Source organism: Clinocottus analis, unplaced genomic scaffold, assembly GCF_023055335.1.
Source record: "Clinocottus analis isolate CAN_PGR_092001 unplaced genomic scaffold, fCliAna1.0.p SCAF_19, whole genome shotgun sequence".
In the NCBI taxonomy this organism is placed as follows: Eukaryota; Metazoa; Chordata; class Actinopteri; order Perciformes; family Cottidae; genus Clinocottus; species Clinocottus analis.
This window is the reverse complement of record NW_027175920.1, coordinates 4,220,843-4,247,500: the sequence shown is the minus strand read 5'-3', so window position 1 is coordinate 4,247,500 and position 26,658 is coordinate 4,220,843. Positions and strand designations below refer to the sequence as shown.

Below are 26,658 nucleotides of genomic sequence, written 5' to 3'. Positions count from 1 at the left end.
GAGGCAGCATAAGCACTGAATCAAAGCGGCCTCACACAGTCAAAGAGACAGACACTACCCTGTGTCTGAAACACGCACATAACACAGGCGTGTCCAGAAAACAAAGTCGAAGGCCACATTGACACACAGGGGGGATGTCTCTTTCAGACAAAGCCAGTGGAAAACCGCCAAGGAGTGCACACTGAAATCAATGTCACACATCTGAACGAAGAAGTTTTGCCAAGGTCAGATGAGCAAATTAGGCATGCATCCTCGTGGATGTCCTTCCAAATAAAAAAAGCAGGGAAATTAAAATCCCATTCATGCTCCCATGGGAGCAATGTACTGGAAGGTTACATAACTGTCAGCAGCACCTGATGGCTTCCTATCAAAAAAAGGGGAGGGGGGGAGGATCTGTCATGTTTTGACTAACCTCCCAGGAAAATAGCGGATACAACCTGGGTACAGTGGCACAAAGAGAGCAGACTTATACAGGTGAACACGTCAACTTGACACATCCCATATGGCTACAACAGGCTGTTGCCAAGTCTTGGTGTCTCTCCTTCCTGTTAACTACAAGCCTGCCCCGCCCCCCTAAACACATCACCGCCTCCTAAATCTCCAGCCCAGAAAAGTACAGCTGAAGATCTTCTGTGGATTATCTCCACAAGGAATTCACGTGCCGGCATTTGTGGACAACACGCAGGCGTCCACCTTAGTTAATCTACCGAGCACGCACACGATGCAGGCTGCTAGCCAGTCACGTCTCTATCTAGCTGGTTGGCTATTCTGCTTCACGTGACATCAAAGTTAGGTTTACCCACCTGTGCTGCTCTGTGGGATGCTACTGACAGACAACTCCATAGCCAATGCCAGTACTGCAAGGCGCTCTCCGTACTTTGGGTGGAAGGGAACTGTTGCAACTAAGCTCGACTCAACCGTTTAATGCCATTATTAACACTACTTATGGCTTTAGCCAACCAAGACAGCGCCCAGCAGAGAGGAGTACACAGGCAGGGCCCTCCCACCTGCACCTTTTACATAAATATTTTAAGGAGCCACTGACTTCACTGAAGCTCACATCTTTGCTTTAAAAAATCTACTTTGAGAATAAAAAAAAAGAAAAGAATTTGACGATATGGAAATGTGGATGCATGAGCAGCTATGTGTAAATGTACACTTTGATGCAAGATGATAAAGAGAAGACTGGTTTGTATTTGAAGAACAACCAATTTATTCAGTCGGTGCAAAAAGAATAATGTGTCAAACTTTTCATCAATATGCATGTTTGAACATAAAACACCAAGCATGTAATAAAAGGGGCTCTTCACTGGTGTACTGAAGCCGTTGCACAAAAATGAGAAGCAATCTCTTGAGATGTGCACAGCGAGTAGAGAGCAACGTTTTCATTAAGAGCCCTGCAACATCTTATTATTTTCACTACATTTTTGCTCCAAACTGCCCATGGCATCTAAAAAAAAGAACAACAAGTGAACAAAAAAAATGCACAACACTGCATGCAGCTTCACTTTTCCCCTTTTCTTAAATGTGAAAATTAGCTTTCTCTAATTACCACTGAAACCTAGGTTGCCTAGCAACAGACAATTAAGAAGTATGCGTTCCAATCGGCGGCAAGGGCTGCCCATTATCAGATGAAGTTACTGAAGCAACAAATGTCAGCTACATGCAAATTAGTTTGTTGTGCGTGTGTGTGTGTAGGAAGGAGGGGGGGGAGAGGAGGGGTCACTGCGACTTTAAAAAGCAATGTGTATTTGCATAAAGCTCAAAAAGGGACTTCCCACTCCCACCTCTTCTCTCCTCACCCCTCCGCTGAATGTTGCATCTCGCTTCTTATTTCCTTGACAACACGTGAAGGGAAGCCACTTCATAAAAGTCATTACTATGTAACAAGTGCAGCAGCCTACAGACCCATTTGAGAGGCACCCAAGACACAGGGTTACATGGTGTAAAAGCAAGGTTAAAAGATTTAATTATTTCTTCAGCTTGACAGCTCTCTGCAGGGAAATATATCAGTTTGTTAAAGGGAGAAATTAAGGCCTTTATGTATAAACATAAGCTCAGATGATGTCTTGCTGGATAACTTACCCTCATAATAAACTGAGCATAAAAAGCTGCAACGCCACTTGTATTAACCTCGTATGAGACAAACAATTTCTACACCGCAATCTACATAATTAAGTATTCAGGGGAACCACGAAGAATGAACAATTAACATATTCCCAGGAATATGTGATTAACAAGAATACACCATTGTAGATAACAAAGAAAAAGACACATCTTGTGTTGCCATATTGCATGCGGTAGCATTGATACGACACCATCAAAGGAGAAATATTTCTTTCATCGTTACCGTCAATCTGTATAAATGTAAAGAGCAGAAAAAATGTACTTCGCAAACGGAAGCAAATTTCACCGTCTAAGTTGAGAAAGATTGAGTAAGTATAGCAAACTTATAAATGAAAGAACTTTTTGCGGCACTACAATGCAATCAGAATTATAAACAGACAGGGTGTCTTTAAAACACAGCTACCTATTATAGTCTATACAACTATACATCCAATTAGTGTAATTGGATTCAAAGCAGCTAAGCCCACGATTAGGTGAGAGTACAGTGTAAAATAGAATAGACAACAACTATTCTGTATCAAAGAAATACACTTTTAGAGACATTTAATAACTCTGACTTGTACAAAAGCGTTTGAAGAGGTTATTAAAAAGGACAGCTAGTAAACAACATCCTGTATTAAAGTCTCTAAATTGGACAAGAAACTTTGAACAAACAATGTGGAGCGACAAAACAACTCCAAAGCACGGTGTTGCTTCAAAAATGAGTCTGACCAGTGAACTAAGTGAAAGAAAATACCAGAAAAAATGTTGACCTCAATAACTGGAGCGCTGCTCATAAGAAATGTTTCAACTTGGTGATGAGACAGGATCCCCTCCGGCAAATGACACAACCTTGTTGCAATACGTGTATAAATAGTTGCGTAATTTATAAAAAGACCTCTCAGAGCAAAGCTGCTTAACTTGTCAGATACATCTTACATGCTACTCCTCCGTTCAAAAAGACTGTCACTCTCATTTTTGGGACATGCCAAAAAGCTATCAATCATGTACAAAATTAAATCTAACTGTGCATCTAATCAAAGACAAAACAATTTCAGAAAAATTGAATTATTTCCAAAACCTACAGAAAATAATATAGAAATCAGCAACAAGGACAGGGGGAGAGAGGGTTTGAAGAAATTAGTGAGAAAGGTGAAGTTTGACATTACTTGTGTCAGGTGTGGTGGCCATGGTTGAGACTATGACAGGTGGACCAGTGCGACGTCCTACCATCTTGGAGTTGTTAAGGTTTTGCACGTGGAGAGTTGAGCAAGAAGTTGCAGGAACAATGGTACTCTCAGGGGCAATATTGATCCCTTTCCGAAGAAGTTGGGGGCTATGAAGGGGGCTTGGAGCCGCTACTGGCGATGGTAGGGGAAGGTTGGGTGCTCTCTTCATCAGCTCCATTGGAGAATAGGAGCCGGAGAAGGTTTTGGGCGCTGCTCCAGGAGTGCCCGGAGCTGGTGGAGGCTGCTGTCCGAGAGCAGACATAGCAAGACCGGTGTGGGCATTGTACATGGAGAAGGGTCTTCCCTGAGTCACAGCATTACTATATCCGCCAGAACCGATTGGGAAAGATCCAGTTGTCAAGGGCCGTGTTGCCGGGTAGGTGGTGGTCCCCAGGAGGTGTTGGGAGGGTGCACTGTTGGGTCTTCTCCCAAGAAACTCTCCCACCCTGGGGGACACGGTCTGCATGGTGGTGGGAGGTTGCTGCATCAGGTTGGGGTCCATGGTCAAGCCCTGGGGCTGCATGTAGTAGTCATTGCGATTGCTAAAGCTGTTGGATCGGGCACGCGTAACCATACCGCTTGCCTTGCAACCGAGCGCCACACGGGACAGAACACGGGCCTGGGCCAAGTTAGGGGCCACAGAGCGGACATCATGGTCCTCCATCATTCCCAACATGGCAGTGCAATCAAAGCCATGTTGCAGCAGGAGAGTGATAGTGCTCTCAGCCAAACCTTCACTTCGCAGGAAAGCCAAGAAGGCAGGGTCCACCATCTTCTTGGGGTCTGCAGCACTGGGATGTTGATGAGGCAGGCTAGATGTCATTCCAGCTGTTGCAGACACCATGCCTGAGCAAGGGTCATAATTTGGGTCATAAGGCAGCCTCTGGGAGGCTATAGCTCCATAAGCCCGAGGGTGAGATCCGTCCATTCCCAGAGAAGCGGTGTCCACCACTGAACTGGTGGCAGCTGGCTGGCGGGGATCCAAGGACAAGCTGTTGAAATTGTTATAAGCTTGGTGAGCAGAGAGAGACGATGACTCAGCAGCGTAACCAGGAAGAGGGGGATGAACCCCGTAGACTGCAGGAGAGGTAGAGCGTCCACCAATACGGTGGATGTCTGGGATCATCTTAGATCCAAGAGTTTCTCTGTACAAACGGCTCAGCTCATGAACGGGAGGGGGAGGAGGTGGCGGAGGAGGCAGAGGAGGCGGTAGAGGGGGAGGAGGCACGGGGGTAGGTGTTGAAGCGGAGGGTGTGGCCCTTGTCTGTCCTTGATCCCAAGGAGGTCTAACCCCACCAGAGCTAGGCCCATAATGCGAGGCTGATCTGGTGAGCAGGTGCTGGTTATCCCTGTAAAACCCAGACTCTTCAGGGAGCTGACCAGATAAGGTAGGGTCGGCCAGGTAGTAATCCTGAGGTGGTGCCGAGGCCCGGCCTGCCATCATTTGCCTGAGGTAGAGGCTGTTGCTTAGATCGGGCACAGAGCTTTTCCTCAGTGACTGCTCCCCATGCCGGTCCTGCTGAATCCGCCTGTAGAGGGAGGACTGGAGGTCTGAATCCGGTTTCTCACCGAGGTGCTGGTAAAACCACACTCCACGCTCTCCCCCACCCAATGGCAAAGAATTCCTTCGGCCCGCAATGGTGCCACAGTAGTGACAGCGACTTGCTGCCCTGTCACTCTCGCCACCAGACCAAACAGGACCACTCTGGTCCAGAGAACCACCAAAATGCGACTGCTCACACGAGTTAGGCATCAGTGAAGGCAATAACGCAGACAGCTATAAAAGTGGAAAATAGAGCCGTATATTGAGTTTCAACGCTCCAGTTACACTCACCCCCAATGAAAAGGGAGGAGTGGAGAAAAGGTGAAGCATGAGGTACCCTTTTACCTGATATGCAGCTGTAGGGCCCCACCTCCCCACCTCTCACTCTCAAGTCTGTGCTATCATGTAGCTCCCTACTGGCAGGCTCTCTAAATAATTCAGCCCTGGAAACATTAGAAATCCATGAAGAGAGAGGCACAACATGTCAAACACATAGACACATGGAAATAGAAGAAAAAAAACACACCTTTAGGATGAAGCTGTACTCCATTGTACAGCAGTGATCATGCTTGTGCTGGGTGTCACGCTTTCATACAATACTAAGACCAGGGGGTAAATAAATTGGGGTAAAAACACATGCTGGACAATGCAAACAGAATGGAGGAGGGGACGAGACGCTCTAATCCAATGGGGTTGATGCACGCCATTGGCAGGGACAGTCCTCTCGTCCACAGCGTTTGCTACAAGGGGATTAGCGTCAAACTAAAACCTGCTTAAATCCACTGCCCCCTCTGACATCACTTGAACCAGATAGTGTACACAGCCAGCACGCTCCTGCGGCCCCTGAATGTGTTCACAGAGTGTAAAGCTACAGTGTTTACGGTGCTTAGTGGTTATTGCTAACCCTGTCGTTGGCAGCCGGCATCCCCCTGGGTGTGAATGGATCTTCCCCAAGGGACTGGGGAGGTTGGGGACTGACATGCTTGGTGTAGTGTGTCCCTGGAGAGAGGGGGAGGGGGCGGTTGCAAAGGCTGGACACACTAGTAGTACTGAGGGTCAGACTTAATCCTGTGGCTACTAGAAGGAGACCAGGAGATGCTCCACTGAAAGCAGGGAGAATGCACAGCCTCCTCTACTGGGCACCTACAGGTTCACACATATGAATGCATGCATTCAAATACACATTTAGGCAAATGGACGTAAAGAGGAAAACGCTCCCCACCAAGTTTGATTCACACTCAGGCTTAAGTGAAGTATTTCTGATTGAGTAGCAAAGAAAATGTAAAAAGTGCAATCAAATTTACCTTGACATCTTCAATATGCTTGTTTTGTTGGACAACAGTACAAAAATAAAAATCCCAACAGGAGTTACAAAAGAAAAATCTCTTTCTATTCAAAGTGTCGTATAATATATTGACAATAAGGCCATGCTACGCTCGCTTCAGAAAATGAAGATTCACAAAATGAATCAGTATGAACTTCACTGTCACCAGTCGGGTCTGATTTCCGCTCACAGAGCTCACACTTTGCGACTACAATACACCAGACGTACAACGGAGCAGATGTGTCTTATCTGAGATGTTGCCATCTGAGAGATAACTGCCGGTGTTTACTTGCCGTGACAAGAGCAATGTAAACAAAAAAACAGCGGCAGGAGGAGAAGAAAAGGGAGCTTTGATAAGTGTGTGATGGGAAAAAAGCTGATAAGACGGGAAGCTGCCAGCTTTGACTTCACCTCTAAGGCAGACAGTGTGGGATAGGACAAGACAGGAGAGGGGGGGGGGGGGGGGGTGATTGGACTGCACTGGACTGTGACAACTAGACTGCTACCAGCCTGTTTCTATTATGTGCTTTATTTCGGTTGGAAATGGGGAACCAGGATCTAAAAGAAGAGTTTGTGCAGCAGGTCTCCGGGGACATCATCTGTATGGTGCTGAAGCTGAGACACAGAGACAGCGTGACTGAGATTGGCTAAATCTATTTCTGTTTCAGAGTGACAAGAGACTGCGATAGTCTTGTGTCTCTTAATGTTGTCCCACTACCTGTCAATTCACAGAGGGGACACGCCATAACAAGCGTGTTTTCGTTTTGAAGCCCAAGTGATGCAATCATGATATAATATTTTTAAAAATTGGCTGAAACTTAACATCAGAATTAAAGAACATTAAGTAGGTCAAAACAAAAATAAATCAGAACAGTTTAATTTTCCCCATGGGGCTTAGCAGGCCAGTTTAATGCACATCTGAGGGATGGTTTATTTCATTAGAGGTAAAGCATACCTCGCAATTTCCTCGCAGTGATTTCTCAGAGCCGTCCTCTCAGGTCCGAGTCTCCCTGCGCCTTTTTGTCAGCTTTAAAACACGCCATTAATCACCGTGTTGTATCTCTCCGCGGCGATCGCCGACAATAACTTCTTTTAATAAGCCCCTTTCAGGGCCTGCGTGTCACTCTCCGATCCCCGCTTCTTGACAAAATATTAATAACAATAATAAACATCTCAAGTACAGTCAGGCTGGTGTTGCTGAAATCGAAACGAGGATATGGCACATCATATCTCCAGCTATGCAAATTGCCGCATTTATCACTATTCATAAGCAAGGGAAGCTGTGGTACCATATTCATATTGTCTGCATTCTCTGATAATGCCTCTCATGAGAGCTGCTCCATAATTAAGTGAGCATGCTATATTACACTCATCAAGCAACAGGGACGCTCGCTAGCATGGATAATACAACAGAAGAAAAGAAAGTTACCACAGTGGATATTTGGTGAAGTGATGCCGCCACCCTGTTTGGTAGCTCACAGCCAATCGGACGGCTCTATGGAAAGACCTCTAGGTGTTCAATGTGTGGAACAGACGTCCAGCGACAGTCATGCCTTTGGAGCAATCTGGCCATCTTTCTAGGGCACAAGACGCTAACGGCGGGACTTGGCAGGCGGCACAGGCAGAGATAGCTGCGGAATGATTTAGATAGCTGCGTCTCTACAACTGCTGATCCATTAAACTTTCATGGGGCCTTCATAAATTAAAGCCATGACTGGAAGAACTTGAAAATCCTACTCAATTACTGTGATTGTACAGTATATTAAAGTTTTAACGAGCCCCTGGGCCTTTTCCTCGCTCTAACACAAGTACGGGCAGGAAGGAGGGGGTGATGAGGAAAGAAAAACACATGGTACCAATTCTGGTCCGATGGCTTTTGGAGGGTTCACATCTGTTGGTTTAGCAAGACACTATCCTCCGCCTCCTTACCACCTCGCATCTCGACAGTGTATGACACAGCGTGTCACACATTTGCATGGGTGGGAGGAACGTGGGACAGTGAGAGCCGCTACTGCAAACCTTTTTATCAGCAAGGCGAGACCTCTGGTAGACTTGGTGAGACAACTGATTAGAGTTTTGTCGTCCATTTTAGTCGTTTTTTTCCCCCCCCGTCTTTGCCTCGTGTGCAGCCCCGCGCTCCGCCCGCCTATCATTATCAAGCCAGTGGCCCATACTGCATCACAGATGGGGCAGACAGAAGGGAGAGACGACAGCCCGCTTGCTTTTTGGAGAGACGAGGAGAAGTGTGCAGCTGAGTGAGAGAAGAGGGAGGGAAGGCGAGTGAGAAAGAAAGAAGAAAGGATAGAAGAGAAAATGTAATTTGCCTCCACATCACTGATGAAAAAAAGATAAGTAGTCTGTTTGAACAAAGGATCACATTTCCAATATGTTCAACTAAGCTGTGGTTGTAAACAGAGATGTAGTAGAGGGTAAGGAAACACTGAATCCTAAAAATCAAATACAGTATTTATGTACATCTCCTTAAATTACTAGAAAACCTGGAGAGCATTGTATTGTCTCTTTCAACTTTCTGATTTCCTAATTTATATCAGTACATATTGTACCGGGTGCAATAATAATGATTATAATAATAATAAAAGTCTTAAAGTCTTAAAGTTTGATGTTAGCATTCCACACATGCCAGATGCCCAGCAGTCGACACTCCAAAAGATATTTTCACATGCACAGCAGAGCAGTAACCCGTCATGCACTTGTGCTGGGTACAAAACAAATCAACAGATATAATCCTCACTAGGAATAACAATTGACTGCCGAGTGACTTTTGTTTTATTCAGCAACTAATATGAATAAATGATATTCCTAATAATGACACCGTGAAGTGTCATTGTGTATCACAACATGAATAAAATGCAGATGTTGATTAAAAACATTATCTCAGTAGATAACAGTGGCGCTAATCTGAGCCAGAGGGGAAATAGTACTGCAGTCTACGAGCAAAACAACAATCTTAGCGAAGGAAACAAATAAATAAAGAAGAAGAAGCAGATCAGGAGCAGAACTGTCCTCCCTCCCAGCCAGTCGGCCCAGTTGCTGCGGAACGATAAACATTGATTCAGCTCAAATTAAGCCGAGAACATGAAAGGACCTGAGGCTGGGAGGAACATGGGCCACGGCAGATCACTCCTCATCTCTTCAGATGACAGAAATGAATCTCTTCACCCCTGAGAGAGAGAGGGAGAGAGAGAGAGAGAGAGAGAGAGAGAGAGAGAGAGAGAGAGAGAGAGAGAGAGAGAGAGAGAGAGAGAGAGAAAGAGACAGACAGACAGAGAGAGAGATTCCTCATAACGCTGATTTAAAGCGGATGCTTCCCAGCAGCTGCTTTGATTGAGCTAACTCGCAGCTTTTGATAAAAAACAGTCACGACCAGCTCCCTGCCTCCTTATTTGCAGACAGGGCAGATTATGCTAAACACATATCAAGGACTTTAATGGCTTAATCAGCCTTGTCATCTCGCCACCGGGTTTTCTTAGATACGACATTTCTGATCCCACTGCCATACATGCAGATGTAAAACAGCCAGAATGAACTGGTCCACCAAATTATATATATATATATATATATATATATATATATATATATATATATATATATATATATACTAAAAACAAATGTAAATTACACCTTGCATGTTGTTGGAAACGGTTTTGGCCGACACGACTTGTTTTTTTTGTGTCGGTGAAAACAATAGAAACAAAAGGCGAAGTCTCTGTTGGACAGTGCAGAGAGAGTGTGGTCTCAGCAGACGTTTTTGAAAGAGGACGCTCCAGATTTTCACTTGAAAGAGATTGAGGGTAGACGGCACGAATCACGGCTTCATCTGGTCTGTGTCTGTTTGCCAACTGCGGGCCTGGTTGAAGTGTGAACCTGGATTAGGATGAGTTAGTACCGACCGTAGCCAAGAAAGCTCTGTGAGGATTTTGCCTGCGTGTGAAACAAAAAGCAGAGAGCCTTGCTTCATGTGTGTTTTCTGCTTGCACAGTGACAATCGCCATGGCAGCCTTATCATGCCGCTACATGCAATCAGTGGGACAACTTTGCCTGGTCATTGGCTCATAAACAAATCGCAAATCACAAGCTGTTTTTTTCTTCTTCTTTACGCCCTCACAATGGCCGCCAGAGGACTGTTTCACTGATCCTGTATGATGGCCATCTGGAGAGTTAGAGAGGGAGAGATAGTGTGTGTGTACGTCTGTGTGAGTGTGTGTGTGTGTGTGTGTGTGTGTGAGAGAAGGAACATCGGCAGGTACGCTCACCATGAAGTAGCTCTGCATGCATCACAGCAACACCTGTTACCGTCTCTCTGTGCGTCTCCTGTGGGCTTTGAGCTCGTGCCCAGCAGAGCAGACTAACTGTTGTCCCCCCAGGAATGATTAACTACCTCAGCTGTCTGATTCACATGAATGCAACAGCTGGAATTGGACTGCAACTCTAATCAGGAAGGATTTCCACCAATGAACGATCCACCTGTGATGTGAAATGCGACCGCTTTTGTGAGTCGGATCGTGAAGGGAGCGGTTATTCCAGAAGGATCCTGGGTGGACTTTCAGCGGTCTCCTGCCACCGTGATATCTTGTCGTGTTACTGTTTTACAAGAATTTGCTGTACACTAAGCTACTGCCATCAGATGGCTAACTTAGCTTAGCATAAAAGACTGGAAACAGGGAATACAGCGAGCTTGGCTCTGTCCAAAGGTAACTAAACCAGCCCATCCTAAAGCTCACTAATTAACAAGAAATGCATGTCTTGATTATTTAATCTGTACAAAAGGGTAAACAAAACACAAAATGCTATTAATCATTTCTTGGCCCAGGACCGGTAATGTCCTAAAGTCTCCGCTGGTTGCCTGGCAACTAGTCCTGGCGAAAAATAAAAAATGGCCATGAACTTTTAAAGGTGGTTACAGGCTTATCTTTGGACCGAGCTAACCAGCGGCTGGTAGTTAGCTACACATTTTACCCACAGACATGGAGTCTATCGTCTGACTCTCGGCAAGAAAGCGAACCAGTGCGTTTCTCTCCATGTTTTAGGTTCAAGGCTACGCTACTTTAGATGAAAACTGCTGACAGTTTCCAGGCAAAAAAAAAAGAACAATCCAAATTCAAATATAAAGGATAAAGTATATTTTAAGTTTTTAAAATCCTAGCTACCACTTTGATCACCAGTTTTATTTCTCTTTTTTTTCTATTTGCATTTTACTGTAATGTATTCTTTTAATGCTTTTTCAAATGCTACAAGCTACTACTTTGGCTAAAAAAAAAAATCACCATCACTTTTCTACTGCAGTGGCAGAGACCAAAAACTCAAGATTGGATTTCTTGAGCTAAATTGGCTTTTACAGGATGCGCGGCATATGCCCTTCATTTCATGTGCACGACGCCAAGGTGCTTACATCATGCTGCAAAACAAATACGCTGGCACTGGGGGTAATGGTGCGTCTAGCTTCATTTTCCAGCACCGCAGTCATGTCTGCCTTTCCCTGCGCTGGCTCCAGGAGGGCCCAGCAGCTTAACAAGCCTCTCGGGGACCCAGACAGCAGAGAGGAGATGATTTTACCTCAGGACACAGTCTGACAGACACACACACAAAACATGCTGGGCAAAGTCAAACAAGTGGGTTTAAAAATGCACATCCACAAGGCTTCAGACACAGTTTATCCACCCACACAAAGACTCATCTTCTTTGTTGCCTGGGCACACGGCAAGGCCCTTCAATACAACGCCGCTCTCTAACCAACAACATAAAGCTTAATAATCACTGTTCATGGTGTACAATTGGCTGCTTCCAAAACAGCCGTGACAGAAGAGAAACCATTCAATCCCCCGTGGTAATCTAACTCCAGATGTTTAGAGATTCTCCATAACATAATTCCCATAGCAGACACTTCGACATAAACAAACAGCGGCTCACACAGAGGCCAGAGTGAAGACATCATCTCGTTTACATCCGCCAGATGACTGTTTGCCGCCGAGGTCAAAGTGTATAAGCTGTTAACTGTAGTATCTGACAAGTGCTGCGTGCCACGAGAAAATGATAGCAATCAATGAGTATTGATCGCCAATAGGGCTTAGGGTTGTGCCTACAATGAGGATGGTCGGATGGGGGATGTGCGGCTCGGAAACAGTGTCAGTAAGATATATTAAAAACCAAATGCTCCAAGTATAGAGAGGACTTCTTTTGCAAAATAACACAATATGTGACTTATTAGTATCACAGTAAGTGGTTTGCAGTTCAAAAGAAATGTAGATTTATAGGTAAAAAAAACAGCTTTTAAAGTATATTTTTCATAATTTTTTGAGTTTTCAAATGGTAAATACTGTACATGGTGTATGTCCTTTAAAATATCACAAGTCAACCAAATGTAGCTCAGTTTAAACCTTGATATTTGGGAAGAAAACTGATTTATTGCATTTGGCCACTTAAACAGGGAAGACACTGCCTAACTTAACACACTGTACAAAGCTTAAATTATTTATTCACATCAACTATTACTGCTTCTTTTAATCATAATAATCCTGCACTTAGTCAGATAATTCACTAGTGAAGAGAGCACTTGATTTGATGCACTAAACAGTATCACACACACACACACACACACACACACACACACACACACACACACACACACACACACACACACACACACACACACAGATCAAGTTCAATCAGCTGTGAAGTCCAGAATCCTGACTGTACAAACTGACTCTGCAGTCCCACTTCTTTGTATCGAGGAAGGCACTTGGAACTGAAGTGTTTGTTGGAGAAAGTGCAGAAAAGAAAGTGTGACTCTTTAAGCGGAATGAGTGAAAGTAAGAAGGTAAGGACGGACACATACTCATAAGTTTACCTTCGCAGATCCGATCTAGTCTCTGCCTCTTCACTTTGTGTTTGTCAGTCAGGGACATGGCGTCAAACACAGCACGGGCACAGGACGGCGCGGCTCGACTCGGCACGGCTCGGCACGGTTCGGCACCTCTCCTCCTCAGCCGCAAATACTGGCAAGGTTCAGACTCCTAGTGCACTGTCAGCACTATTCCCCGGGGCATACCGCCTCGGCACATACACCTGCACGAAAGGGACAAACACACAAAAACCTGGTTAAACACAACACTGGCACGCACACACTTTATAAATACACATACACATTATTGATGTAAAAGCACAACAACAAAAAAACTCAGGAAGGCATTAAAGGGTCCTTGACTACAAAGTCACTCAGCCTCTCGTTCACAAAGAGCTTGGGAAGCTGCAGGCGATAGATATACAGAAAATCAGGGGATCACACACACACACACACTCTCACACACACACTTACTCGGATACTGTTGGTGACAAAGTGCCCCATTTGCTCTAAAAAGTGGCAAAGCTTCCATTCCCTAAAAGCTCCTCTTTTCTCCCGTTTGAAGTGTGTTTTCTTTCACTGACAAACACTCATCTGAAGCTTCATCTAACATGTCACATTCCTCATTTATCATCGTGACATTTGAGGCATCTCGACTCAGATGGCAAATAGCAATCTACTTTTCCCCTTTCTTTTTTTGTGTGTGTGCCCTCAAAGCCATTCAAAAAACAAAGCGAGCATCGGCACATGTATTCATCTGAAAAATGCGATGCAAATGTGAAACAAGCAGATAGGACTTGTGAGGAGAGATTCATCTTCCGACAAAATGAAGCTCTGGAGTTGATGTTCTGCACCTGAAGGTTGACAGATAGTCATGTAATGACACATCCAGGCCAATAGAGGGTAGTTAAAATCTACTCAGAGAGGAGCACACCATCCCACTTACGCCTCTATACCATGTAGAGTTGATTCATTACATCCATATTTCTCCTCTGGGCTCACAAAAATACATGTTTTCATGCTGAGGCAAAACAATTATATTTTTTTTATGTGATTTACTTTGACCAGATTTGGGCCGACAACTATCGTACTTGGTATTTCAGATTACATCCGCTGTAGAGACATGCGAGCAGGCTGGAAATGTTTCTCGACAAAGCCTTCAATTCTGTATCAGCATGCAGACGCGCAAGCAAATGTACGTACAAATGCATGTTTGTTAGAGAGAAAACAAAGGGCAATGCTTTTTTTTTCTTCCTGGCAGTGCATAAAGAGCGCAGTGAGGATCAGCATTTAAGCGAATTAGAGTAAAACGATTGCAACAGAACAGGGATTAAATGTTGCACAGAAAAACTTAAAATTCCACATCTTTCTCATCCAGGACTGGAGCCAAAAGCGCCTCTCCACTCAGAAAGTACTGACACCATGAAAACCTGTCTCTCTGCCAGAAAGCATCAGGGCAAAGATATTGCTTGACGCCTTCATCCGCCGGTTTGCAGTCAGAATTCAGAAGAAAGTAAGAAAAAGGGGAATGGGAGGAAGACACGAAGATAAAGAGTTCAACACCCCCCCCCCCCTCCTCGCTGTTATTTTTGAGGAATCAGGGTGCGGCTTGGGGGTCTGCCCTCTCCCCTGTCGCCAGTGTAATGTGTCAGAATTGGCGGCTGAGGTCTGCATCTCAAGACCGCTGTTGGGAGTTTGTTTTAATGTGACGTTATCAGGGCATGACTACACATATGGGACCATGCAGACCATCAGTACACGAGGAAAAGACCAACATCTTCCATAGCATCTGACTTTCCAGCACAGGGTTTCTCTCTTGTTGAACATCAGAACAAAAGATGTAGAGCAAAGTAGCTGTTCTAATGTGCCACGTGTGCAATTCAATACTTGCAACAGACGAGGAAGTCAAGATGATTGATTAGTGTCAAGTCAAACTGCAAATGTATTTATTTAGATTTTTTTCACGCTGGCGCTTTAAAGCACAATAAAGCGCAAAGTAACGCAACAATGTGGCTACAAAGGTGGTGAAGGAGAGAACTGAAGCGAGCATAGATGCAAACGATACATCATTTTAGAACCGAAAGAGCTCGTTGATTAACCTGTTAGGTCATTGATGGCTAATCAATGAATCGTGATGTTATTTTTGATGACATTACCATGGGCTTTGGATGCATTTATCACTACTTTAATCCAGATAATAATTGCCATATCAACTAATGAGAGTAATCGTGAGTTGCAGCCTCGCACAATTTCAAATAATATAAATAAAGACACCACTGCAAAATGTTTTATGAGAAAGGAAAAACATTAATCCCGTTTGTCAGACCTCAAGGATAAACACTCGACACTGCAGAGTACCTCTAACTGCCTTTTCAAGTCTCTGCCTTTTCTTAAGTCTGGAACGAGCAATTTTGACGTGAGGGCGCTGCGCAGCACGAGTCAGCGGTGTGTGTTTCCACCGCGGCAGTACTCCGACATCAGTGTGTTAACATGCTGCCGGAAGGTTACTTCATTCATTTCAGTTCTCCTCTCTGTCCCTCCTCCTTCCTTTTCATGTGTCCATCTCTCTGCAGTGCTGCTGCCTCCGAGGTCTCTCTCTCACACACACACACACACACACACACATCAATCACCGGGCCCTCTTCCAGGCCTGTCCACTTGTGTGTGTGTGTGTGTGTGTGTGTGTGTGTGTGTGCATGTGTCATGTATGTGTGTGTGTGTGAGAGGCATAAAGAGTGAGAGTGACAGAGAGGGAGGGGAGCGCTCACAGATTCTACTTAATTCCTATCCCCTCTCCTCTAACTCCTTATTCTCTGCTGCACTCATTCCCTCAGTCAGCTCCAAGCAGGGAGCGGCCCCAAAACTAAAAAAGGGAAAAGAAGAAAACTCCCTCCATGACTTTATAAAACACAGCCAAGCATGACCCCCAGGCTTTTATTAAAAACAAATATATTAATAAAAAAAACATGAAACTGAGCAGCGTTGCTCCATGACTCAAAAAGAAAAGCTGAAACAAAGCCAGCAGTGCAGCCAGCAAGGCCTGAAAGGGTATTTAGGCGGGGATTTTGCACTCCACAATCCAAACACAAAAGGTCATATACATGAATCTTAATATTTAAGAGGCATTAAAAGTCAGATGATCGATAAAACTCCCTGCCAGCGGGGCCACAGCTCATTGAAAGAGAAACATTTGTGCGCGAGAGGCGGAGACATTAAATGCAAAAATCCATATCTGTGATGGCCGTCTCCGTCTCCCAAGGACGCCTGTGAGCACAATCACAGTCCACAAACTCCGCTCAATGTCGGCAACACACAGAGATCACTGTCCGAGTACGGGCTGCGGGGGGCGGGGGGAGTCAGCGGCGGGATTTTAATAAAGCACAATACATCAGGACAAATACACGCAAAGCAGTCTAGGGACGGGAAAATGAACCAACAAATGAGTTATCTATTCAAGGAAGAGAACGCGCCGTTGTAGAGGACGGCGCAGTCGGTTGATACAGACAGGACAATACAATCTATTGGAAGCTGATGTGGAGGTTATTTCTCAAAAGGTTCATTAAAAATAAAACTGAATTGAGAAATTTCAGTTAATTGGCAATTTCCCCCAACTAACAACTTTGATGACAGATTAATCATTTGTTCTTTCTTTCTCCACTTTGTCTATCAAAAAAAAAAACAACCTTGCGCATCGCTTGGAACTCGTGTCCCAACAAAAGAAGCTATTCGAAGAAGCCACTTTGGGCGCCAAGGAAAATAATCATTATTTGCGGGCCCTAATTTCAGTCTCCACCCAACATCGTGACTTTAAACCACGAGAGAATGCCAAAGACAAATTGAATTAATTTGCGTCAGCGTCGTCTTGTAACCGCGATGAAATTTAATGATGACACCGCCGTTGTTGCGATCCGTCTTCCCATTGAGAGACGAACAACTAACAGAATTTTCTCCGATGTGATTAATTGACTTTGCCGGAATAAGAAAATAATTTGGTTTGGTAAACAGATACCGCCCCTGACAGACTCTCATTAGAAAGCGGTGATTACTTACTTTATTAGACACACTGAGGCAATCTCACACAGTCAAAAGAGTCATTACAGTTATGGCGTCACTTCACGCGTTGACACAGATCAGCATGAGTCCTATAAGAAGCAGTTTCCTTGTGTTTAAGACGGATGGAAATATGTGTGGACAGACGGGGGGGGACTGTTAAAAAGCCAAACTGGAGACAGACTGGGAGCATCAGTGGAGTTTGAGAGATTGAATAATTAAAAAGGTCAGGCTACCTGCCCCGCTGTGTGTCGCGTCACACACACACACAGTCTAGCACACGCACGCACACACACACACTCACAGTTCTGAACGAGGCACAATGCACACTGGGGCAAAGACTGAAGAGACGAGTCATTTGGGGGAATGATCATTTTCCCTCGAACACAGTGTAGTTTGTGAACTAATTGGGTGAATCCATAATTAATTTGCTGACATTAAGCCTTCGGGTCTGCTCCACAAAGACTCTACTTTCTAAGGATGTGATGAAGTGCCGGTGATGTCTTCAGGCTCACCGCTGACGGGGAGAGTTCTTGTTCTGATGCTGCCGGTTCTGACATTTAGGGGGAGATATCTATCCATTTCCACACTTCCCAGTTATCTCCCAATACTGTGGGGGATTAGTTTAATGTGGGCCTACATTCTCTCCATGAAACATTTAAGTGACGGATAAATCCAGAAAATCCATACTCGACATGTTTTCAATTCACATCCAAATTATTTCACACCCGGTTGTTCTGCTTTCTTCCTCAGGGGAAGAAAAAACATCAATGCTGAGAGATATTAAGAGTTTTCCCGGCCGTATCTGGTGCCGCCGCCGAGACATTTAGGGCTTTTTGACTTAATAAAGCAGAGCGACAGCGTGTGCAGACATTTGCAGCTGAAGCGCACCGCAAACTGTTGGTTCAACCATCACAAAGACAACAGACAAGTATGTTCAAGGGTTAGACACGGAGCAATTTCCTTTTTTTTTATTCCAAATAGGAACTCACAAATGTCTGCAGACAGGCTTAACATGCAATTCAAACTAGCAATCTGACTTTTAAACGCTGAATATGTTTCCTTTGATTCATAACATTCACCTCAAACCAGTGAGGCTTGTCTTTTTTACCCCATAAGGTTTGTTTTTTAAAGACAGCCAACTCGTTCTTTGTGCGTATCCATTGTGTGTGTTTCTTGTCTCATGAGCTACTGCACTTACTCGACTGAAACAATGAATGGATCTGGCTCATGTATCCCACAATTATTTATCACAATGTGTGTAATCTGTTGCAGATCCACATTCTCTTTCATTAAAAAAAATAATGTGGAGGATTGTTGAGGCTTGGCGGTGCCTGGTATGCACTCTGAGCACTTTCTAGTGTCTGAGTCGATTTTCAACATTTGCCTACTAATTATGATTAAAAAAAATCTTCAACAGCTGCTGCGGGTTTTTTTTTTTTTAACATTACACTTAAATAATACGACTAAAAGCTCCAAAAGATTATAATGACGTAGGATTAGATGGAAATAGTCTTTTGATTTAGATCTGTTTGAATTGCATTATGTAACCATAAATCCTTAAACTGTACAACAATCTTTTACAGCCAATCCAACCACATGTTCTGTGTGCGGCAAAAAAAAATACAGAAAAACACACTGACACTGGGGGAATTTTATCAATCATCAGATGGAATGAACTCCAAAAATATTTGGACCGCGTTGCATCTTTCTGGGAAAACAGTGTTTAGACTCATTGTGCCGAGTGATGAAACAGTCTGAGGCAGGATATTTTTATCTGTATTGGAAGGACAGTTAGAAAGATTAAGATTATCCAACTGGTTATTTTTAGTAAGCTGACAAATTATATCTCATTCAGGGAAAGCTTTAGATGAAATCATTCAATGAGTTGAACGCACTGCAGCTCTGAAGGCACTATTTATCTTTCCCAGCTGAAGTACAACCTCTTTAAATGTCGATGCAATGTCTCAATGTGAGTTCTGTGATAATCCTCGCCAAAAAAACTCCACAAAGCACTTGCTTTAAGATAGAGTTGGATAACTTCAGCAGTTACTTCTCCTGACTTAATTTCCCAGTGGGCTTCGACAGGGAAACTGTGAGGAGAGACAACTGTTACAAGTTATCTGACAGGGTGCAGCGGGAAAAAACCTACTGCAATATCCATTCCTCTTCCAGCTGATTCCTATCACAAGCCAGAGCTCCGCGAGTCTCTTCAGAGACTCAGAAATAAAAAGCAAGGCAAACGTCTGACACTTAACACTTTCACCCTAAGAGGCATACCTCTCTGGAAAAATATCTCAATCCTCCAAATGCCCTTTAGAAATAACAAACACAGGTCTCAATGACAAAGTTGTTTATACTATTGATATTGCGATCCATTATTACCTCCTTGTTATTTTCATCAAAAAGGCCCCTGTTTTCTTTCCACTAGAGCCCCGTTTGAACAATGGGGGCCATTTTTCCCTTTCAAATGCTGGAGTTCCTCCAGAGGTAAATCTGTCAGCGCCGGGGCAAAACAAAGAGAGAGAAAACAGGAAGGTGTGGACACCCTGCAGCACCGGCAAGGCTCTACTATTAATATCAACTCACATGCCCAGATCCTCAGCACCTCAGACAGGAGAGTGTGATTTCCATCAACTAAACAAGGCCTGTGACAGCGTAGGCAGGTGACAGCTTGACACCATTATATTTAGCCCCATAGGCATGCCAAACTGAATGCCTTCAAACTGCAGAATTGTTGAACTAGTGGAATCAGTAATGAAAATTGACTCTTGAAATATACAAACAAGGCTGCCCTTGAACGTCCAAGTTGCTGTTGCCCACCTTGTGCTATTTACATCCCATCAATAAACTTGTTTTCTCAAAAAGTTCCAGAGGCTGAGGTTATCGGTGCGAGCCACAGCCGCAGCCAAAGCTGAAAACACTTCCCGGTACAGGAAAAAACGCCCGCAGCGTGCCAACCCGGTGAGCAGAGGGAAGGCGCGGCCTTGGCTTTTTTACTTTTTTTTCTTTTCTGCGAAGGTGCGGTAAGAGAGCTGCGCTTGCCACCGGCTTGGTGTCAGCGAGAGGCCACGCTCCGGCTCAGACGGCCCGCCTGAGTCCAGCCGGCTCAGCCCGACTCCCTCCGAGTCCTTCCAGGAAGAGCCAGCGTGATTCAAAGCTTCCTGGTCCAGGAGAATGAGGTGCTTCCACTCCCCCCAGAATGTGCCCACAAACACACACACACACACACACACACACACACAGCTCAGCCCCCTCCCTGTGGACGGTGAGACAGCCAACTCCGTGCTGTACTCGGGCTTACATTGGGAGGAGGCCAAGTTAAACAATGTGTTGATAAAGTCCAGAGCAGAGTGGTGAGAGCAACACAGAGAAAGAGCACGAGGTCCGTGCTGCACCACATAAGGACGGCGGATTCACACAGGCAGGAACACTTACATGTAATCATTTCGCTTCGTCTACTTTGCGTAGTTTTGGCCATCGATCCTATCAGTAACAATAACATTGTATTCACAAAGTTAATTGCAGAGGGCTGGGAACAGGAGAGGGCAAAAAAAAAAACCACGAGAAAACAGATAATCAGTTTCAAACAAACCCTCAGGATACAATTTGGAAGAAGAAGAAGAAAAAAAAAGGAAGCAATCACAGTTTACAAGTCTCTGGCCTGGTTCCTTGACCTGCCGTACCTATGACAGTTGACAGTTTTACTATGTCAATGTTTCCAGATGCAAGCAATTTGTTGAGTATTATTTTAGCAAAGCCGATAAACAATGGCAACCAAGTGCAAAACAAGCAGAATGTTACTTTAAATGCAGCATCGGCCGTGTGGGTTTTCTGCCCCTTGAGCACAGTTTGAATGGCTATATTTTGGAGAGCTGGAGCCAATAACTGACGTTACTCAAGAGCTTTTTCTCCGAAACCCCTCTGATGGGCTCTCAACACAAGGCTGGCCTGTCTCTCTGCCTCTCTCTTTATCTCTCTCTTTACCACATCCTATCATCTCAGGCTCTACTAATGCGCCATGCTTCTCGTGCGTAGGACTGACACGCGTGCACACACACACATACATATATATATATATATATATATATATATATATATATGTATGTGTGTGTGTGCACACAAGCATATAGCTCAGTCAATTAGTCCTGGCCCAACCTTGCAGCTGAGAGATAAATGGTGTGGAGTCTCAGCAGGCTTTTGTGCGAAGCTGTGCTCCTTGTCCGCCGTATGTAGAACAGCTCTCTGGAGGAATGCTAGCCCCTCCACCACGAGGAGACGTGGCAAGCGCGAGGCTGAGGAGGGGCTCCGAGTGCTCAGGATTATATTAAAATATGACCACAAGGACCCCCAACTCCCCAATCAGAGCTGGGTTGAGAAGCAAGAGGAGGAGGTGGGGACGTTCTGTTGGGGTGTAAAGCGGCGTACAGGATTTCAGGTCATTCCACTTATGCCTCATTAACCATTCGTTTGTGCGGTCGAGCTGTAACCTGTCCACTGAAAGAGAGCCAATACAAGCTGGATGTTTTCAGGGGGGCGGGTGGGGTACTCACTAAATGTGGTCACTTAGCCAGCTGATCCTGAATATGACCTTAAGTATATGTGAAAATGAGGCGCGTCCACACCAGCCTTTTCAGTTGTGTTTCTTCTCCTCAATACATACATACCCGAACAACCGGAAAATGGGTCAATTTAATTTTTCTGTGTTTTTGTTCGGTCAACAAACAACACAATCGGGCCATCGTAGCCAAACATTTGATGAAGAGTGGTACTCTGTATCACTACCTGTTGGATAGAGCAGGGTTATATCATTGTTCTCCAAAAGTAGATATTTTTTCCCCAAATAGGCCGGCGTTTTTAAACTTATCCACAAAAATAGGAAATTCTGGGTGTGAAAAAACGTCAATTTAGCGTAGACGGAGAATATTCAACAAGCTCAGAGTGGAAAGGTGGAGGAGGTCCAAGCAGACAGCCTCACCTCCATAGGTGTAGTAAATCAAGTGGGTAAGCTGCATTATCTGCAACAACATGACATCCTTTTAACACCTGACACACCCCAGTAACAAGCGTCTACCCCCCCTGCGTCCTGTTGATATATTATACAAGGCTCCCACTCCTCACTAACTTTTCACGAGCCGTCAATCCTCTCGGCGCACACACGCACACGGAAACCTGTAAATCAGCCTTCGATGCCGGCGGGGCGGGGCAGATGCAGGTGTTTGTGTTTATGTGTGAGAGAGGGCCTTTTCATTGACAGCAAGATACACACACACACACACACACACACACACACACACACACACTCGCACGCACGCACGCACGCATGCACACAGCGAGGTGAAAAATTACAGTGTGGGTCTGGCGGATTAACTGCGGAATAAAAGTGCTGATGGGCAACAAAAGGAGGAAAAACAGCTATTCATCACCCTGGCACAGGATCAAACTCACACACTTCTAAAATGCCCGCCTTGAGTTATTGTGCAGCGCTGCTCTGGTGGCAGCTCCACAGATAATGCTGCCCTACCTGAATTGATTAGAGCAGAGGCGCATCCGCTCTTTCCTAAAATGGAGCGCGTTCCCTGCAACTAATCAACGCTGAAGTAGGAGAAATCTGTTAATATGTATTTCAGAAGTAGACTACAGATTTTCTTTCCCCCGGTTTGTGAGTGTTTTTGTTGTTGTTGTTGTTGTTGTTGTCGAGATCATCAAGCATGCAGCCGGGGTAATTTTCTGAAACAACTGCGGTCGCTGCGTTTCTGCTGATCCTGCTTTTCTCTGAACCTGGGGGAAACAAATTGGGGGCATCTTTGTGAAATCACTTTTTACACCATTTGCTCTTCATGCGGCTCTTTCAACTCGTGCTCGGGCACGCACATTAAATATGTTCGGATGATATTAACGCAATAACTGGAGTCGTCTATCGAAATGGGTGACACATATGTCCAGGACAGCCTTGCCAAAGAATCTCTGAGTCACTCGACCGGATGGAGGAACACCATTTCCTCTTCATTCATCATCTCGCATTAAAATAATGATCGTGCACTTCAAACCTTTCAGTGACCCCGTGCAGAGCGAGGCATCGTCTCCCTGCAAGACATTGCTCCCTTCAAGCAGGAAATGTTTAATCATAGGATAAAAAGTCCTAAATGTTCATCTTCAAAATTGAGGTTAACTGGACCTACAGAGCATTTTAATACATTCCACATATAAAGTATGCAACCATCCGCAGTCGTGAAGTTCCATTTCATTATCCAAAAATTGTTTATCCTATTCAGGGTCGCCGGTGGGCTGATGCCAATTCCCAGCTGGCATTGGGTGAAGGCAGCTTTCACCGTGGACAGGTCGCCAGTTTATCACACGGCACGTATAGAGCCAGGCAATAATTCATGTTCACATCCACACCTACGGGCAATTTAGAGCCTCCAATTAACCTAAGCTGTATGTTTTTGGACTGTGGGAGGATGCTGGAGAACCCAGAGGGAACCCACAGTTCCACGGGGAGAACATGCAAACTCAAGAAGGACCTCAAAACACAAAGGACTGCCCAGACCGGAGATCGAACCCGCACCCCTCTTGCTGTGAGGTGACAGTTCGAGCCACTACACCACCGTGCAGCCGTTTGTGACATTCCTCTACTAATTCATTCAGGTTTTTGCCCCCGATAATGTTCCACTCGCTCGGTTCTCCATTAGACTTCTCCCGCAAGACTGAAACACACACGGGCATTTACATTTACAGTTTATTCAGAAAATGAATCATCCAATCAGTGTCAAGAATAGTCTAAAATGATGATCAAGAGTTTTGTCCAGGCAACGGTCCAAAAATCAAAAGATATTCAAATGTACAATTAAATCAAACAAAGAGAATCATTTGAGAAGCACTCGTCAGTCATTTTGGCTTGATACGTGACGAATAATTAATTGGTTATCAATCAGTTAATCAACTAATCATTTCAGCACTAACATGCATTGAATGGAAGCTCTGCAATCTTTGCTCGACAAGCTGCCATCTGTTACAGTTTGGCGTCGCCTCTCATGGGCCAATCAAAGCACCATTTTATCAACAATCTGAACATCAAAGGAGGCTAATAAAAACCATTAATATGAATATAATGTCATCAGCTTTATCTTCAAACTGCTGTAAGTGTTGTATAATATCAGTGCTCCCGCTAGATAGGCCGTTTAAATGCATAAAGTCCGTGGTCTCGTGTGAATAGGGTACATAAAGACGTGTGTGTGTGTGTGTGTGTGTGAGTGTGTCTGTGTGTGAGTGCAGAAACCGCTCAATGGGAACTCCTCCCAGGCCCTGACAGTACATCGCCCCACACAACGGGGGAGGAAATGCCATGAAAAAGGATGAATCATGAGATTGTATCCACACAGAGGAGACACTGACCGCCTCAGGGTCACTTGTGTTGTCTGAGCCCCGGCGACTGACACCCCCGACACAACCGTCACACACATGTACACAAAACAACATTTTTAAAGTGTCTGTAAAATCAGACATCCTCCTCTGTTTTTGTTTTCATTTATGAAAGTTGCTGTCAGAGACATCCGCCCCACACACACACCCCTCTCTCTCTCTCTCTCTCTCTCTCTCTCTCTCTCTCTCTCTCTCTCTCTCTCTCTCTCTCTCTCTCTCTCTCTCTCTCTCAATCGGGGCATAAGAATCGTCGGTGGCCTCTACTTCAACTCAGTGGGTCATGGAGGTCGCTGCGCCTTTTAAAGAAGAGAAAGGCCCCTGTCACAGCGCTCGGTTTCTCTCCTGCCGGTCACAAAATGTCTCCCGACACAAAGCCCTCGTACTCGTATCATCGCACTCCGACAGCATTGCCAACAAATGTGACCTCCTTTTTTCCTCCCACCGCTAAAAGAACAGGAACCTTTTTTTTTTTTTACTCACCTCTACCTTGCCAACTGCAATAAAATAAATAAATGAAAAATGTGTGTTCTGCCACTCTGCCAGACCACAAACAGAAGTAATATATTTTTTTTCTCCCTCTCCGCTAACTTCTGCTTGAGATAGTTTCCATGTTACGGTTAAGGTGACGGCGTCGACTTTATACTTGTTGTGTTCAAGGCCTGGGGGAAAAAGCTTTTCACTGTTTATCTTTGGCTGGCCGGTCGGAGCCAAGGTCTCTGAAACGCTGCAGAAAGCCGACGCTGCCACTTCTCAAACCTACTGGAAAAAAAAGGAGTGCTTGCAGAGTGATGCCATGTTTTTATACGCCAAGTTAAAAATGTTGTTGTACCAGATTGAGGTTAATTAGACCTTTCTGCTTGAGCTACACTTGAAATTCCAGATGACTTTATTTCATTGTCAGAGCCAAACGTCTGTATACACTTATAATCAAATTAATTCAGTGGTTCTTGATTTTTCAGTTCATCGTTTTAGTCATTTATCAAGCAAAAAAATGCCAAAAATTCATTGGTTTTCTTTGTTTAATATCCTGTGAGACTAAATATCTTTCGAATTTGGACTGTTGGTTGGACAAAACGTGCAAGTTTTAGACATCCCCCTGATGTCTCCAAACCTGGGTGACATTTATAGACCGAACAAATAATCTGGAAATAACTGACAGATTAATCAATATGGAAAATAATGGTTGATTGCAGCCCTACATTTTCAGTCACACTCTACACCATGTGATAGAATATGCTAACATAACTAATAATGCCTTCTGAGGTGTGACCCCCTCCATCTGCTCCCATGAGCATACAACAATCCCAGAACACACACACACACACACACACACACACACACACACACACACACACACAGACGCACACCACCCCCACTCACCACACACAGAGGTCTGCACGGATTAAATGAAGTGCATGGTGAGCAGGGCCCCATTACCCTGCAGAAGCCACTTCGCTGGCTGCTTTACTAGCCAGCGTTTCCCCCCCAATTATAAAAGCACAAGGCTTAAGCCAGAGGTCAGCGGGGACGCTGGTGGGGGTCGGCCCCTCGTGGGGATGACCTTAGCGAACTTGGGGATGGGGGAGAGGAAAGGACGTGATCGAAAGGCCACGAGGTCAGGGTCCAGTTGAGGGGTGTTGAAAAAGATGAGGACTCATGTGTAGCTGTGGCTGTTGTAGTGAGAACAACCAAGCGCAAGTGTTTTTTTGTTTGTTTTTTCAAGAGAAGACGAAACCTGATGCTGCAGGAAATACTGCCGGGAGTGGACACTCTTTTAGCCAAATTAACTTCCAAAGTAATGGCCTAAAAATACAAGAGGGAGGGGGAGAGGAGGATGGAGGGAGTAGGGGTTGGGTACAGTGTGTAGAGGAGGTGACAGGCAGGAACAGTGGTGTGTGTGTGTGTGTGTGTGTGTGTGTGTGTGTGTGTGTGTGTGTGTGTGTGCGTGTGTGCGTGTGTGTGCAGAGGCTGCAATCTCGCGCAGAAAATTAACAATTCCAGCCAGCGCTGAGTCTGCACAACATTGAATGTATGAGACGCATGAATTATTGCGCGGAGAGGGCTGAATTAACTCCATATATCAAGTCGAGTCAAAATAGTTCAGGGGTGAGGGGCTGTGTGCCTC

The 26,658-nt window shown here is 44.8% G+C and overlaps 1 protein-coding gene across 5 annotated transcripts in view; it reads right to left on the bottom strand.

Annotated features, from left to right (window-relative positions):
* Positions 1 to 26,658, bottom strand: part of ctbp2l (C-terminal binding protein 2, like) — an 86,746-nt gene that overhangs the window by 35,018 nt on the left and 25,070 nt on the right. The window contains exon 2 of one of the 5 annotated variants that reach the window (XM_068582471.1): positions 13,056 to 13,285. The exons of 1 other annotated variant lie outside the window; for it this stretch is intronic. In XM_068582471.1, coding sequence (XP_068438572.1) covers positions 13,056 to 13,125 — 70 coding nt within the window. In that variant the 5' untranslated portion in view covers positions 13,126 to 13,285. Of the gene's footprint in view, positions 1 to 3,275; positions 5,089 to 13,055; positions 13,286 to 26,658 lie in introns of those variants that run through there. 3 more of the 5 variants (XM_068582472.1, XM_068582469.1, XM_068582475.1) reach the window with 3 other exon arrangements.